The sequence below is a fragment of the Patagioenas fasciata genome, chromosome 8 (assembly GCF_037038585.1).
Source record: "Patagioenas fasciata isolate bPatFas1 chromosome 8, bPatFas1.hap1, whole genome shotgun sequence".
In the NCBI taxonomy this organism is placed as follows: Eukaryota; Metazoa; Chordata; class Aves; order Columbiformes; family Columbidae; genus Patagioenas; species Patagioenas fasciata.
This window is the reverse complement of record NC_092527.1, coordinates 6,869,245-6,885,042: the sequence shown is the minus strand read 5'-3', so window position 1 is coordinate 6,885,042 and position 15,798 is coordinate 6,869,245. Positions and strand designations below refer to the sequence as shown.

The window sequence follows — 15,798 nt, the reverse complement described above, 5'->3', positions numbered from 1 at the left end:
CATGTTCTGCTTTCCTTCCTATTTATGATTCCCTGTCTTGGTGTTTTGTTGTTGCTGCTGCCTTGCAAACCCCCTTCCTACCTCAAACCACCACGGACCTTCTGATTTTATTAATAATATAGCACTCCTTTCTCCTCTTGCTCGTGTTCAGGTCACTGGAAGAGCCCTGATCGGCCTGTGCTTACTGGAGAACGAACTTCCCCAAAAATAGCAAAGTCCCCAACAGTCAGAAGCAAAACCATTCCCTCAGTATCTCTTAGTAAAACACTGATGAATTGTTGGTAATTCGCGTTCTGGCACATCCCTGGAGCATCCCAAACGTACCAAAACCGCCCGGTTTTCCACACGCCAGCTCTTTTCTGAGGGGACGGAGCGCGGTTACCAGGAGGCGGCTGCCCGGGCAGCAGCTCCGGCCCCTTGTGACGGCGGGAAGGGCGCGGGGGCCCGGGCGGCGGGGGCTGCGGGCAGCGCCGGGGGCTCCGTCCCGGCCGGGCGGAACCTTCGTGCGGGGCGGCGGAGCCGGCCGGAGGGGGAAGCGCGGGACGCGCCGCCGCCGAGCTCGGCCTCACGCTGCCGCCGCCGCCGCCTCTTCCCTCAGCCCGTGCGGCCGCCGCTGCGCCGCGACCCGCCCGACCCGACCCGCCGGGGGCTTGTCCGAGAGACCGGCCCGAGGGGTGAGTGACCCGGCGGGAGGGGGAGCGGCCGCCCGGCGCCGCTTCCCGCCGCTGTGCCGGTACCTGCCGGGCGGCGCGAAGGTCACGGGCCGCGGGTCCGGCCCGGCCCTCTCCGGTGCCGCCTTCGCCTCACCGCGCCGCCATGGCCGCGCCCCGGGCGGACTCCCCGGCGGGGCCGGGGGCTCTCCCAGGGCTGCTCCTCCTTCCCTCCCCCTTCCCTCCTGAGGCGGGGGGTCTGCGCGGCCTGGCCGCGATCGTGAGGGGGAAGCGGCCGCTCCCCGGGAAGCCGCTCCGCTTCCCCGGTGCTTTCCCTTCCACACCTGAAGCGTCGGCAGGCAGAGCTAACGCGAAATGTGGTGGTCGTCCTGGGGACCCGGAGTTTACTGTCCACTTCTCGTTATTTCAGCAATCTGTCCAGAAAATAAATGCTGAAATTCAGGCAGAACTTCAGTTAGAAAGGTGACGCTTAAAATTCTCTCCTCTGAAAGCTTTTACTTAGAGTTGCTGTTCAGGGCAAAGGTCGCGTAAGAAGTGGCTTTTTTCTTTGTTTTTTGGGGGGCTTTTTTGGAAGCTTTTTTGGAAGCTTTTCTTCTCGTTCGCTAAATATATATCCCTTTTATTTTAATAAATCAGGCTTAAGAGAACATGCAGAATCTCTGCGATACTTGCTTAGATACCTCAGTAAGCAAATTTTGATTTCCAAGCAGGTATGCCCAGCAACAGCCCTGGTTTTTAAAGTTCTAGGCAGAGAATGAAGAGTTAAAAGAAACAAAAACCGCTGTAGTGACCCGCACAGAAGCCAGCCCGTGTACATCTTCTGGTAAATGTATGGTGGTGTTTCCGCTAATTGCAGACTCTGGTGCGGCATTGCCTTGAGCTGAATACGGGGTCGGCCGAACGCGGCCGCCAGCCGAGCGAGGGGAATTCAAGGATACCTTGGCTTTCCCCGGCCGACAGCTCGGCTTGGAGAGCAGCCAGGGAGCCTCGGGGGCCGCCAAAGGCATCGCCGCCGCTTTTGCCCGTGTGGTGGGAAAACGGGACCGCGAACAAGGAGAGCGCTGCGGGTTCTCAAGCCGCTTAAGGAGAAAGATTGGGGAAAGAGTACCTCGATTTTTATAAGTGATTTTCCAATGTATTAGGAAGAGCTTTTCGCTCTCTGCGGCACAATCTCTTAGCTGGAAGATGCTGTGCTTGCTGGGGTTGGCTCGTACAGCAGCCAACCTTTTCCCTTGAGAGCTTTGTGCCACATCTAGTATTTTCAGTTTTTAAGGATATTAATAACTCAAAATATGTTCTGCCAGGTGCGAACTCCAGCTCTTAACCTCATTTTATTCAAGTGCAAGTCGTTGATCATTTCTGAATGTGGTGCCTTTCCTTTAAACTTCCTCTTTGAGAAAATAACTCCCCGTTTAAATACCATAGTTATCTTTGCCTCCATGACTTAGCATTCTTAGGTCAATGAAGTCACAAAATGCCAGTTTTAATGGGAATGCAAACTTGGTGCCGAAATAAATTGATCTTTACTACTTTATTAGGGTATTGTGTAGCTGAAAGCAATGCAGGTTTCTTGGGGGAAGAGTGAAACCAGGACCTTTTTGCAGGCAGAAATAAGGCCTCAGATTGCCACTACCATTTCTTCTCTACTTACTCAAAGTGGAAGTGAAACTGCTGTTATGCTCAGCGCTGCATGTTTTAATCTGACGTAGTTTTATGCGTTGGGGTTGTGCTATCGTTGCGATGTTTCATTATAACTTCATGGTAAGCCTTATGCCCACTGTGTGCCCGGGAAACAGTTTTTATAAGACGGTGTTTAAATATAAGACTGATGTTTTATCAGCTTTAATAATCTTTCTGTCCCTCCCTGTGCTTTTTTACGTTTAGCGCTGCGAGGCAAAATGGTCAATGCTGAAGCGTTTTCACGTCCCCTGAGCCGGAATGAAGTAGTCGGGTTAATTTTTCGTTTAACCATATTTGGTGCTGTAACATACTTTACCATTAAATGGATGGTCGATGCCATTGACCCGACCAGAAAGCAGAAGGTGGAAGCTCAGAAACAGGTAGGATTTTAATCATAAATATTTCTGTGAAATGCCATCTCGCTCATTACAGTTCATACGGAGAAATTCACTAACTGAAAACTGGACTTGCAATAACCAATGAAATAATTAACCGAAGCATGTGGAATAATAAAAACCACCCTTAGAAGTATTTTTTAGTCGCTGTTAGCATTTTCAGTCCTTACATTTTATAAGAAGTTAAATTTTCTTGCTTGAAGTGGTGTCAAAACCGCTGAACTGCAGCGCAGCATCGTCTCTAATTTTCTGCAAGTGTGCGGTCCCAGTGCCGTTTCTACTTCTGACAACTTTGCTAAGCAGCAGTCGCGTTCAGTAACGCTCTCATCAGTCTCTTGGTTGCTTTTTAAAACCTTGAGCAGAAATAACTGAATTCTCTGCTGCTTTTTGGCAGCTTAATGGCAGAGGCAGGGACTCAGGACAAAGAGGAATGCTGCTGTCCAAACGCCTTTTTAAGAAGAGCTTGCACTTGTCCCTCTCCCTCTTATTCTCCCTCCACCTCCAGCAGCAGTCAAAATGCCCTGGAAAGGGGAGAAAAAGAAGCAAAAAGCCTCATTTAGTATTTTGAACTAGTATTTGAGAACTAATTTTTGAATTAAGCATTGAATTTCTTTCCCTGATTTTCTTGGTGTTTTATTTCCCCCAGGCTGAAAAACTAATGAAGCAAATTGGAGTGAAAAATGTCAAGCTTAGTGAATATGAAATGAGTATCGCCGCGCATCTCGTAGACCCACTTAGCATGCATGTAAGAACCTGTTTTCCATGTTTCTCCGATGAAAGCCATGCAAGTTCTTGATTTTGACTTTGGATTCCATTGTTGTATATGTGTATCTATGGACATACATAGAAAATATTAAGACTAAAACTGCATTGTTGATAGGAGAGTTTGTTTACTCGCTTGTCCATTTTATATTTGATGCCTTGCGCTACTTTAAAGCTCGTGCATATTTTTTGTTTGCGGGGACTACGGTGATCATTTCTAATACTGCTTTTCTGTGTCAGGTAACCTGGAGTGATATTGCCGGCCTAGATGATGTTATTACAGATTTGAAAGACACTGTCATTTTGCCCATAAAGAAGAAATACTTGTTTGAGAATTCCAGACTCTTACAGCCACCGAAAGGTACGAAGGAAATGTTGTGGATTTATATGTTGGTATTTAAAACAAAAACAGAAGGAAGTGGATTGCCAGTCTAAAGTGCAACCATTTGGACAGATACCAGGGAAAACCCTCTGTTTTTTCCCCTTCTCAGTGCAAGCTGCTCCTGCAGACATCTCTCTGTTCTAGTCCTAGAAACTCCAGGCATTCAGAGACAGAGATCCCATTTTTATTATGGAGATCCCTTGGTTTTCTCTGGAGTTGAGTTGCACAGGATTGATGCAGTAAGGAAACCGGCGGGTGACAGATTAACTTTCCAGCAGTAAACCAGAAGTTGGACTGGGCTGGAATGCTGACAGCTGTATTTGCTGCATGTTACTGCAAACAAGCGGGATTTGAACCAAAAATGTCGGACAAAATGCCGAAGTTTATCTTTAGTGCTCCAATCCCTGGAATATTGTCTGCTGAAAAGTCTCTGAAAACTGTTAATTACTGCCTGTATCTGACCATCTGAGTTCTGTACACTAAGTGATGGAAAATGAAGCCCTAAACCAGTGGTTTAGTTTTTCCAGGCTGCTTTCTGTTTAAGTCACAAATTGAAACTGCCTGGAAAATTACTCTAATGTCATGATCTAATAAGCTGAAGGAAAAGATGATTTTTTATTTCTCTTTTTAAAGCAGACTTTCCATATAGGGCGAGCTCCCCGGTTTTATTAGTGCCTTACACTGCGTGTTAATAGGAAGTCATTGCTTCAGAGTAATTACATTTGTGGTCCTCAGTCACATAAACGGAAAGGAAACGCTAGTAATTCTCTGTGTTTTAGTCTTGTTTGACTTAATTTTTGCTCTTTAAATTATTTCCTTTACAACTATATTAGAAAAACACTGCCGTGAATTCTTTCACTATGACAATTTAAAAACTATTATGAGATGTCATATTTAATTGAGGATAATTTGTTTAAAATGTTTGTGGGCTCTTTTTGTCCTTTTCTCTCCCCGCTCAGTGCTGAGTTTTATTAGCAGGGCTGTAACTGGCTATAAACAAGGCCTGTCAAATGCTTACAGGATATTAATAAGGTTTTAGTTTTATGTAACCTTTATAGTCACGGTAATAAAGCAGTCATCTTTCAGACCAAAGCCTGTTTTCTGTGCACCGTTACGTTTCAGGAGTGCTGCTCTACGGCCCTCCTGGCTGTGGTAAAACGCTGATCGCCAAAGCTACAGCCAAGGAAGCGGGTTGTCGATTCATTAATCTCCAGCCTTCAACGCTGACGGACAAATGGTATGGAGAGTCACAAAAGCTGGCTGCTGCTGTCTTCTCCCTTGCTATAAAGCTCCAACCGTCCATCATTTTTATTGACGAAATAGGTAAAAATCTATCTCCTTTTTTTATAAGTAACTGTATCGGAGTGACATTCAACCATAGGTTCAAGTTGATGGGTATACTCATCTTTTCCTTAAAAAGAGGAATAATGGAATGAGGTTCAGTAATATAAATAGTATTGTAAAGTAATGGTGGCAAATTAGGAGAAACAGTGTATTTCTTCCTTGTGTTAGTGGTGGAAATGACAAGTAGAACAAGCGCTGCTCATTTTTGGTTGGGTCGAGGTGGTTCACGAGGAAACCTTTTCTTCTGCCAAGGGAACTACTTCTTGAGGAAACCCACCACCAAATACACCTCAATGCTTCTGTCCCGAGGGCACATAGTGGAAAATTAAACACCCATTTAGGAGAGCTCAGGAATAACAGTTGTATGAGGCTGAAGAAGTAGGAGGGGAAGTTCTAGGAAGGCACCAAAGTTGCCAGTTGCTTGGTGCGTTTGGACTTGTCACGCGAGTGTTTAAGCCCTCATGAACTTGAGCAGTTCCGGTAAGTTTGCTCATTGTCTCGTACCTGGTGGAGCTTTCACTCTTTCTATAGTTTAGGGCACCTTGGATTAATGTCATTACTCCCACATTTACACAGCCCTAAGATAACATTTGGCCCTTTGAAGGCAACCGTGAGGCTGATGCGGCCCCCAGTGAAAATGAGTTTGACACCCCTGGTTTGGGCTGATGAAGAAGCATCGTGAAGATGTTTTTAATCGGTTTGTATTGCTGTGAAAAATGTGGTGTTTTTCTAGCCACTGGCAATTCTTTAGGCAACCATGGTCAGAGCTAGAACTCCGCATAGCAAAGTGTGCAGCATACATCCTGCAGCTTGCTGATCCACAGTGCTTTGCTCTCTTCTGGCTTGCCAGACTTCTGAATGCTCCCATCTCTACGTGAGAAATTAAGGTGCAAGATACACTTTCCATGAATTCAGGAAAGCAAAAATTTGGAGCCCAAGATTTGGGACAGTCACATGTGATAGGCACGTAAGTCATGTAATCTAAAAGATACGCTTAAAAATGTGGTGAGATTCCACCTTCCTGCTCTTCACCATTAGAAATATTTTTCATTTATCGACAGCGTTTATTAAAACATTATTTGTAAGAGAGGGAATAGCACCAGTCTGCACGTGAGCAAAGTAAACTGCCTTACCGAAACTTCTAATGCAGATTCCTTCTTACGAAGCCGGTCGAGTTCTGACCACGAAGCGACTGCCATGATGAAAGCTCAGTTCATGAGCCTGTGGGACGGGCTGGACACCGATTATAACTGCCAGGTAAGTACCGAGGATGACAAAGGTAACGAGGTTCTTCCCCCTGGGTTATTGTGCTTTGGGAGAACAGCAGGTTGCGTGTAGCAGCTGCCAAAACAGCTTCTTTACCTCTTGGTGGTTACCAGTATATTATGGGAGTGCCATGAGTTTTATTAATAGATCATTTTCCTTCTGGAGAAGACATTATTGGTAGACATTTTGGTTTGAATTCGGAGATCTTATTTTCAGAAGCATCTCAGCTGTATAGTTTGAGTTGCCAAAATTGGGAATTCTTGAACTGTTTTGAAAAACATTTTGTCAACAATATTTTCTTGAGCTGAAGTGAATCTTTAATTTTAGGAAAGCTGGTGAAAGATCTGAGTGTTCATCCCAGTTGCAGGTTGGTCGATTTGTTTCCAGAAAAGCATTAGACAAGCACTGGACTCTGTGGTTAATCTGAAAAGGTAGAGAAGTTGATGTTATTCTATTAAATGGAGCTGTGCTTCCATCCTGTTGTTCCTGTACATTCCCATACCCCTCCCACAATATCAACACTTCTATTGTATTTTGGAGAGAAAAACAATACAAAAGCTGCTGGTGCTGTGAAAATGAATAAACAAGAAACATTTATGAAATGAATGACTTGAATGTAGCGTAGGCGGAAGCCGGCTTGGTGTTATTCTGAACTGTCACCTGGAGCAATCCTTCTAGCACCGTCTAGAAGAATGCCTTTTCTCCAATTTCACAATTTTTAGCCTTTTCAACGTGTATTTTTTTTGAAAAACTGATTAGAAGACAGTGAATATATACACTGAGGGGCTTTAAAGCAGAGTGTTTGCTTGCCATCAGCAGGAGGCCAATGCTATGAACACTTAACTAGAAGCTCATACACCCTTGCAAGGACCGTTTCTTCCAGTGTTCGCATGTATTATTCTTGTTTTCTTGATGTAGTGACAACTTCTTGGAGCAAGTCAAGTTGTTCCTTCCCTGCAGTAAGACAATAAACGGTCTTACCCACCTCTGGACCTCAGCGTGTGGAGCCTGAATGAGCCACTCCTGTCTCTTCCCTGTGTCAGGAGTGCTCGGCAGGGTTTGCTCCAGGTTTCTGGGGAGATTTTGGTTTCAATACCACATTTCAGGCTCCTGCCCAAGATGTCGTTGCAATTCAGGAAGCGTTTTTTAAGCGGGAGCTTTGACATTTGTGTTGTCTCAGGTTTTGACGCTGGGCTCTGCTGTTAATTACTGAGGAGCTTCAGATTGCTTCTTGCCAAACAAATTTCCTTTGAATTAAGGGTTGAGTTTGGCTTTCGCTACGGTAACAAAAATTCCAAATAAGCATCGTGATGAATGTTATTTGATTGCACCTGAAAAGCTTGTTCAGTCTTGGGTGAAACCCACCAAGGATGTCGTCTTGAGCGCAGCAGGAACGTGGGGCACAGTGCCTGGAAAACAGAGCTTGAAGGGATGGCTCAGGTCTGGAAGCCATGTGCGTGCCATGGTGGGGGTCCCACATTCACAGAACCTGGTTTTGGGAAGGTTCATCCGCTCTGTTAGCACAGACGGGGCAAGACTCTGGGTCCAGCATTGGGCCATGAAGCAGAGCGCGGGTGCAGCGATGCCGCTCACTGTTAGCCTGCGTCTGGCGCGCAGGGAAGGGTGTATAACGCTCTCCAGACGGTGAAGAGCATCGGAGCCTTAGTGAAAAACGCACCTTTTGGCTTTTTCTGTGCACAGCAATGTGCCACCATGGAGCTGTGCCTGTAGGTGGCAGGGTGACTCTGCTCAGGGCCAACCAAAGCAGCCTGGCCAGGGGCGGCTGCGGAACAGTGACTCCAGACAAAAGACCAGAAGCACGTCAGGAAACCCTATTGATAGGAGATTAATTTCCCTGACATTTTTCACTTTGCACGACTGGGTATTTGGCAATGTACATAACTTACAATAACAAATGAGAAATAAAAGGCTGATGTGAATGGGAAGTAAATTTGTTCTTAAACTAAAAAGTGGAATGAGGTCAAATACTCACCTGGCATTGAACTTGGCTCGTACACATCTGATGGGCTGCTGTTACACTGTGCCAGTGCATACAGGTTCTTTTAATGCTAAAAAAACCAAAACAAACAAAAAACCATCTTAGTGCATGCAAAAGCTGCCAGTTTGCTCATCCCAGTGAACCGATTGTGTTTCTTTTTTTCAACATGGCACAAAAATGCCAAGTTTTTTGATACCTTATAAAAATGCCTCCTTTCGAGTTCCTCCCAGGCCACCAGAAACTAAAGAGACGTCACCAGCACTTAGAAGCGGAAGTTTTAGGTAACCACTTAGAGATTGAACTTTCAAGTTGGGCTCAGAAGGCTTCAGTCTGGTGTAAAAATCTCTACCCAGATGATACTTTGTGGTCCCAACACCCTCTTAAGACACTTGTTTAAATCCAGGTGTTGAAATCAGCACCAAGAAACCTCCTTTAACCTCTTCAAATGTCGATGTTCTTGATAAAGTGCAGAAGAGTCATGTGTGTGGTTTTGAAGCTTCAATACGACGGTGTTTTCAGAAGCCGACTCCAGGCTGACGAGCTTTTTCTTTCGGTGCCTGCAGGTAATCGTGATGGGAGCCACCAACCGTCCTCAGGATCTGGACTCGGCCATCATGAGAAGAATGCCCACCCGCTTTCACATCAACCAACCTGTAAGTCGTGCCAGCTTTGCCTGAATGCTACAAGCAGGGGCCTTATCAGCCAGGAAACACACATCTCTTTGGTTTTAGGGTTTTTTTTCAAGGAAACACTCTATGGCTTTAATCCGGGCTTAGTTTTTTAGAAGCATGCGTATAACTTTGCTTTTCAAGGTGAAGTTTCTCAGAGAAATCTTGATTCTTTGGGTCTTTTACTTGAAACAACGCCACGTGTTCTAAGAGCTCCCTGCCCGTTTTCTTCGTCTATCAGAATGGAGTGGCTTAGGCTTATTTTTAACACACAAACAACCAGAAAAAGCACAAAAGTGACTGCAAACACTTGCTTACGGGGGAGAGCAGCACCCAGGGCAGACAGTGTCAAGAAGCAGGTACATCTCGATGCCCATTTATACCTTCTGAGAACCTAATAGCCGCTTTTCTGTAGAGTTTCTTGCACGTTACTCATCTTGAGGTGTTCCTTGAGTTAGTGAGGGGCAAGGATGTGTGTTTTGGTACTTTATCGCGTCTTTCCATCAAGAACCATCGTTAGAAGGATGAATTATCTGTGGGTAGCGGTGCCTCAGGATATCGCAGGGGTTGGCTCCATCTCTCAGGAGCAGAATTACAACAGGAGGTGTCACTTAGGGCACAGGCACGTAATTTTCGTTACACAGCTGTCTGGTGAACTTACTCCTCATCTCTTCTCCTTGTCTGTGGTTCCGTGCAACGCCACCAAGACTGGTTACAACTCTTTTATTGAGGCCGCAGATAATTCCTGTGCTGTGGGCTGGGGGTGTGCTTAGCATCACCGTAGACTAACAAAAGCCTTGCAGATTTTATAACCAAGTTCGAGATGAAAATGGCCAAAATTACTTGTAAAAAAATTATCTCCAAAGCAGAGAGAAATGGAAGAAGGTTTTTTGAGACAGCATGTCAACTGTTCAGCTGCCACAGTATGTATGTTTAGTTCCATGTGTTCCTGGACTCAGAGTACCCTCAGTCTCATTTTGCTGGGTGATTTGCCGTCAGAGAGGTTTCCTTGGTGCATATCTCCTGTTTGAGGGATCAGCTCGTGTCGCTGAACTACGAAAACCCACACAATGCACAGTTGGGATAAACGTTACATCGGTTTATTTTTGTGCTCTAGTAACTTTAATCTCTTTTGCTTAAGGCTCTGAAACAAAGAGAAGCAATCTTGAAGCTAATTTTGAAGAATGAAAATGTAAGTAGACTTCTTTTAATGGTTAATTTTCTGTGTTACTGTTGTCGTGAGGACAAACTCTGTTGTGTAGAAAACGTGTTTTATAACTGACCATCTTGCAGATTATTTGACGGGTTATTTCTCATTATGCCTTGGGAATCTCCTGTGGTTTTACGTGTGGCATTAAATTAAAGCAGCTGAATTCCCTACTGGTCCAAGCGTGAGCCTCAGTCAGAGCAGCAGTCTTGGGTTTTGGGGTGAATCACCATCTCTGACGAAAATTACTTAATTCTTCTGTCTCCATTTGCTTACTTGATAACAAGATCATGTATTTATCTCTTTAAAAATGCCGAGGTTGAATCATGTTTGAAAATCACTTGGATCACTGAAAGAAATTTCAGGACATCATGAAGCAGGGAGAAGAGATACTAATGACGTTTTTTTGACAGCGTTGCTTTTTCCACTTGGATCCATAGTTCATATTTCAGTTAGAGGAAGACAACTACAGATATTGTTACTAATACTGTGTGGTGTTCGTGTCACCACCTGAGCACATCTGGCACATGGGACCTGTGTTATCTGAGGTTCCCGCCCAATTTACTCTGCAGCACTAATTGTTTTGCGGATAACACTGCAGTGTCTCTTGGTCGAGGTCTGTCCTAATAAATACCATTCACTAGTGAAACCAATTTAGATTTTTCAGGAGACCTAAAACTCACAACTCATCCTTGCGAATGGCTGAGAATATTGGGGAGGTTCCTTTGCATTTTGGATTGTTCACACAGGAGTAGCTTTCTCGCAAAATACTAGACATAAATGTGAAAACGGAACTGATATGAAACGACCAAAGCGTTGTGGGGGAAGAGCTGATCTATTTGCAACTAAATTGTCTTTTGCAAGCGGTGATTTCAGACTCAGATTTCGTTCCCAGAGCTGGTCGGGAGCTTTGCCAAATAACAAATGTTTGTAGCGGCTCCCGGAGGATGTGCCGCCCCCCAGCCCTCGCACGCACGTGGACTCTGAGGCCGGGCCTGTGATTCGCAGCGCCTTTCAGCAGGAACTTAAATCCGCTCCTCAATATGGACCTGAAAGAACGCAGCGTGTATTGGGCGTCTGGCAGTAAATCACAGCCACACAAATAACATTCTTTGGGGTGGGGGGGAAATCAGCCTGTGCTGGTTGTCCCATGGGAGGAGGAGGAGTTGGATCTCTAAAGCTCAGCGTATTTTCAGGCAGCGTGACAAACTTCTGGCTGTCCTTTACTGACAGGGGCAGCCATGCCCTCCGTTTTCCCCGTGTTTCTTCTTATTCGCTCGAAGAGGAATCCTTGTTCACGCCTGTTACAAAACACGTTTACAAATATATAAAGGGTGAGTGTCAGGAGGATGGAGCCAGGCTCTTCTTGGTGACAACCAGTGATAGGACAAGGGGCAGTGGGTACAAACTGGAACACAAAAGGTTCTACTTAAATTTGAGAAGAAACTTGTTCCTAGTGAGGTTGGCAGAGCCTGGCCCAGGCTGCCCAGGGAGGTTGTGGAGTCTCCTTCTCTGCAGACATTCAAACCCGCCTGGACACCTTCCTGTGGAACCTCAGCTGGGTGTTCCTGCTCCATGGGGGGATTGCACTGGATGAGCTTTCCAGGGCCCTTCCAATCCCTCACATTCTGGGATTCTGTGATTCTGTTACGTCTTCTTTCTGTGTGTTCTTAGCCAGCTGGGAGCAGCAAAGGTTCCACCTGGGGCTTTGCCTTCATCACTGTGGAATGGTTTCCCTCGTAGAAGTCATCAGCCCACAATTTCAGCCTTTTATTAGCCTAGTTTGGCTTTTAACTTCTCAAAACGGAAATAGTGATGCATTGGGACATGTGCTGTTATCAGAGATCCTGCAAACGGGCTGAATAAATGTGGGGTCTTGGCTGGAAAGAGTTTGGTCTGAGTTAGATGCATTATTTTGCCTCCAAGCTCCTGGTTTTGCTGGTTGTACAAAGCAGGAGCAGTTGTTTGGTAACTCAGCAGGCAACTGAGATGGTGAACAGGGTCCGATGGAGCCCTGGACCAACAAAAGCCGTGCCGTTGCAGGAAACCAGTGTGGGCATCTGAGAAAATGGGTCAATATTTCTGTGGTCCGGTTTTTGCTTCCAAAACTACACAGGAGCTTTGTCAGTAACAGGACAGACCAATATGACAATTTGCTTTCAGTTGCCTGTTTGTTCTTTTTTTTGTTGTCAGCTACAGAGTTTTATGAGATGCAGCGTCAGTTTCATGTAATGAATTTAACTACTCGGAGGGTTCAAATTGTAAGTTAATAAAATAATTTGCTTTTAGCTCTCAAAAAAGGTGAAGACTGGAAAAGATCTCGGACAGGTAAAAATACTTAGAGGTGACTCTTTCTTGTCTGTGTAGAACAAAGTAAGAGTTTTCAGGCTCTTTCCTCTTGTTCTGGGACAGGTGGACAGACACGTAGATCTCCTCCAAGTCGCTAAAGAGACCGACGGCTTCTCCGGCAGCGATCTGAAGGAAATGTGCCGGGACGCGGCGCTCCTCTGCGTCAGGGAATACGTCAATTCCGCCTGCGAAGAAGAGACGTACGTGTCTTCGTTCTCTCTGCCGACGCTCCCCGTGCCACGCAGTTCTTAGTTCGCATTTCCCAATTCGCTTTGCAGATTCGTAGAGGTTTGGAGAACCTTGCTGTGATTTACAGGAAGCACAAGGTTCTCTTTTCCTTGATAAATTGCCACTATACAAAAAACCCAACGAATAAGTCACCTTTACTCGTTTTGGCCGTGGGTCTTTATTGTAAGGTGGCACAAACCCGTAGGTGATGTTACTGCGCTGTGTTACCTGCACACGTGTCACTCCGCTTGCTGTGATGTGACCTCCCCTACGCCCCTTCCTGCACCAGGGCTTCTTTCCAGTGTCAGAGCTGCAGTTTTGGGTGATGTCTGGTTTGCGTGGCTGTTACGCAAATCATCATCTCGCTTTTTTCATTCCTTTCTAGCCATGACGAAGATGAAATTCGGCCCGTGCAGCAGCAGGATCTCCAGAGGGCGATCGAGAAGATGCGGAGATCCAAGGACGCCACGCTGCAGAATGTCTTGATGCACGTTAGCTTAGATTAAGGCAACAAGAGTGTGTTTGCAGTTTCTGATCTGATTTAGTTTGACTTGTGTTAGTTAGCAAAACAAAAAACCCAACATCACGGGGTGGGACGTTCCTTGAATAAGGGAATTCTGTTTCTGGAATTGTTTTTCTACGACGAATCATAAGTTATTCAAATTTCGTCTCGCGCAACGAGAAGCGTAACGGTAGGTCGTGAAGTGGAACAATTATCGCCCAGACCAAGAGCAGTCGCCTGTGTCGTGTCCCGCAATCGCTGCTGCGTGTCGCCTTAAAGCAGGATCTGAGGTGGTGCAGGGTGGAGGGGAGACGATCCGGCACCAGTCTGTGTATATACGTACCAGCCTGTGTCTATGTATTAAATGTATATATATCCACATTTTTTTTTTTTTATATAGAGACATAATCTGTAGATAACTCGAGTATGGAAAAATCTTTTCTACTTACTGAACCAAACCAAATCGGGAGATGTATAGATTGAAGATTCACCGATACTCGGTTCACATTTCCTTCTTCCTTTTAGCAGCAAATCTGAAGACAGAAACTCCTGCTTCTGGGATAACTTTCAGGCAACATTTGAAATGTTACTGATTCTTCTTTCACGTGACCACTTGAAATCCAGTGCCATTTAGTAAAGATAGTGAACTACTGTAAAAAAAAGTTGAAATAATTTTTATTTTGTATGAATTCTGCTTCTTGAGGCTTTTAAAATGAATGCTGCTTTTATTTTTATTTTTCCCTTGCTGTGAGTCGTTAGAGTAGAATCTTGAACTGTTCTTTTCATAAAGTCCCACTGATAAACTCTCTGAAATTGTGGCTTTATTCCGTGCTGTAACGAGGGTTTGCTGCTGTTCGGTCTCCTTGTCGCAGATGAAGCTCCGAGGTGCACACAGGGGGGATGTTTTGTGATGCTGGGATCTGCAAAACCCAAGAAAAGGGAACGAGATTTGTGTTTCTGAATGTGATTTAGCGGCGTTCTGCTGGTCACGGGTCTTGTAAACTCACGTCATGTTACGCAGTGATAAAGGCGAGGGGTTAAAAATGCAAGCGGCAAATGCATTTTGGTAAAGTTCTTGTCGGTAGGTTTTCAATAACCGTGCACTAATCCAACCTAAACTTGTAACGGGCGTTGCTCAAAGCAGGGGCTGGCGTGCTGTGTCACAGCTCTGCTCGCTCTCGAGGGCAGGAGATGGGGAGCGAGGTCACAATGTAACGTCCTTGGTTACGGAACATGGGGCGTTTTTTTAATGATTTCATAATTATTTGGCTTTTTTATATGTGGGGGGGAAGGTATGTGGTAAATGTGTATTGCTCTACCACAAAGACATAGGAAATGCGGTGCAGCAGAAATATGGGGCTGTGGAATTCTGTCAAGTCCAGAGAAGGGAACGGGGCTGGAGCACAAGTGTGATGGGAGCGGCTGAGGGACCTGGGGGGTTCAGCTGGAGAACAGGAGCTGAGGGGAGACCTGATCTCTGAACTGCCTGAAAGGAGCTTGGAGCCAGGGGGGTCGGGCTCTGCTCCCCAGGAACAAGCGCCAGGAGCAGAGGAAACGGCCTCAAGTTGCGCCAGGGGAGGTTGAGGTTGGATGTGGGGAACAATTTCTTCCCCCAAGGGCTGTGGGGCATTGGAACAGGCTGCCCAGGGCAGTGCTGGAGTCACCATCCCTGGAGGGCTGGACAGACGGACATGAGGTTCTCAGGGACATGGGGCAGTGCCAGGGGTGGGTTATGGTTGGACTCCATGATCTTGAGGGTCTTTTCCAACCAAAATGACTATGCTGTGGGATGCTGATGTCACGAGTCGCCGCTGGTGCCAGGGCAGAGCGATGCAGGGAGAGCCCCAGCTCACACACCAGCCTCGCAATTAAACACCCAAATCGTGCTACTCTCACGGGAAGATAAAGTTCTCTGGTGATTCAGTTTGCTTTGAGGCTGCTCTGACACTGAAGTTCTCCAGGCCCCTCTCAGCAGCTGTTACATCTGAAACAGTCCAGACTGGCGCATGGCCACAGCTCGTACCCCCTGGGACTGACTAAGGGGCGCAGGGGGTCGATTGCAAAGCTTGGTGTGAAATGTCTTGTTCTTGGAGTTTAAAGGTTGAATCCTCTGGTGGGAAGAGACAAAGACATTCCCAGCAAATTAACAGGCACGGCTGTCACCAGCAGCCATTGTCCCTGGCGTTTTAAAGCAGCTGATCTTCCCCACACTGCAAGCACAAACCTTTGGATAGTCTCATGTAACAGGTAAATAAACGTTCGTTTGTTCTGTGTTCCTGTTGGTCTGTTTTCTGTAAGCTTCACCATTCTGCAAACGTTTGGATTCTGTAAATACAGTCAGTTTT

General features: G+C 45.9%; 1 protein-coding gene across 1 annotated transcript; it reads left to right on the top strand.

The window, feature by feature from the left end:
- Window positions 1–536: 536 nt before the first annotated feature.
- On the top strand, window positions 537–14,266 carry ATAD1 (ATPase family AAA domain containing 1). The gene is made up of 10 exons (XM_065844059.2): window positions 537–674; window positions 2,556–2,731; window positions 3,393–3,491; window positions 3,749–3,869; window positions 5,013–5,213; window positions 6,385–6,491; window positions 9,063–9,152; window positions 10,309–10,359; window positions 12,787–12,923; window positions 13,337–14,266. The coding sequence occupies exons 2-10, from the start codon at window positions 2,570–2,572 to the stop codon at window positions 13,455–13,457; spliced, it is 1,089 nt and encodes a 362-aa protein (XP_065700131.1). The 5' UTR covers window positions 537–674; window positions 2,556–2,569; the 3' UTR covers window positions 13,458–14,266.
- The last annotated feature ends 1,532 nt before the right edge of the window (window positions 14,267–15,798 follow it).

Bases quoted from the DNA above. Each gene is read 5' to 3' on its own strand.
- ATAD1 (XM_065844059.2), top strand. From the start codon at position 2,570: ATGGTCAATGCTGAAGCGTTTTCACGTCCCCTGAGCCGGAATGAAGTA. The intron at 3,870-5,012 runs GTACGAAGGAAA...GTTACGTTTCAG, and splicing joins ACTCTTACAGCCACCGAAAG to GAGTGCTGCTCTACGGCCCT. The intron at 10,360-12,786 runs GTAAGTAGACTT...GTTCTGGGACAG, and splicing joins TAATTTTGAAGAATGAAAAT to GTGGACAGACACGTAGATCT.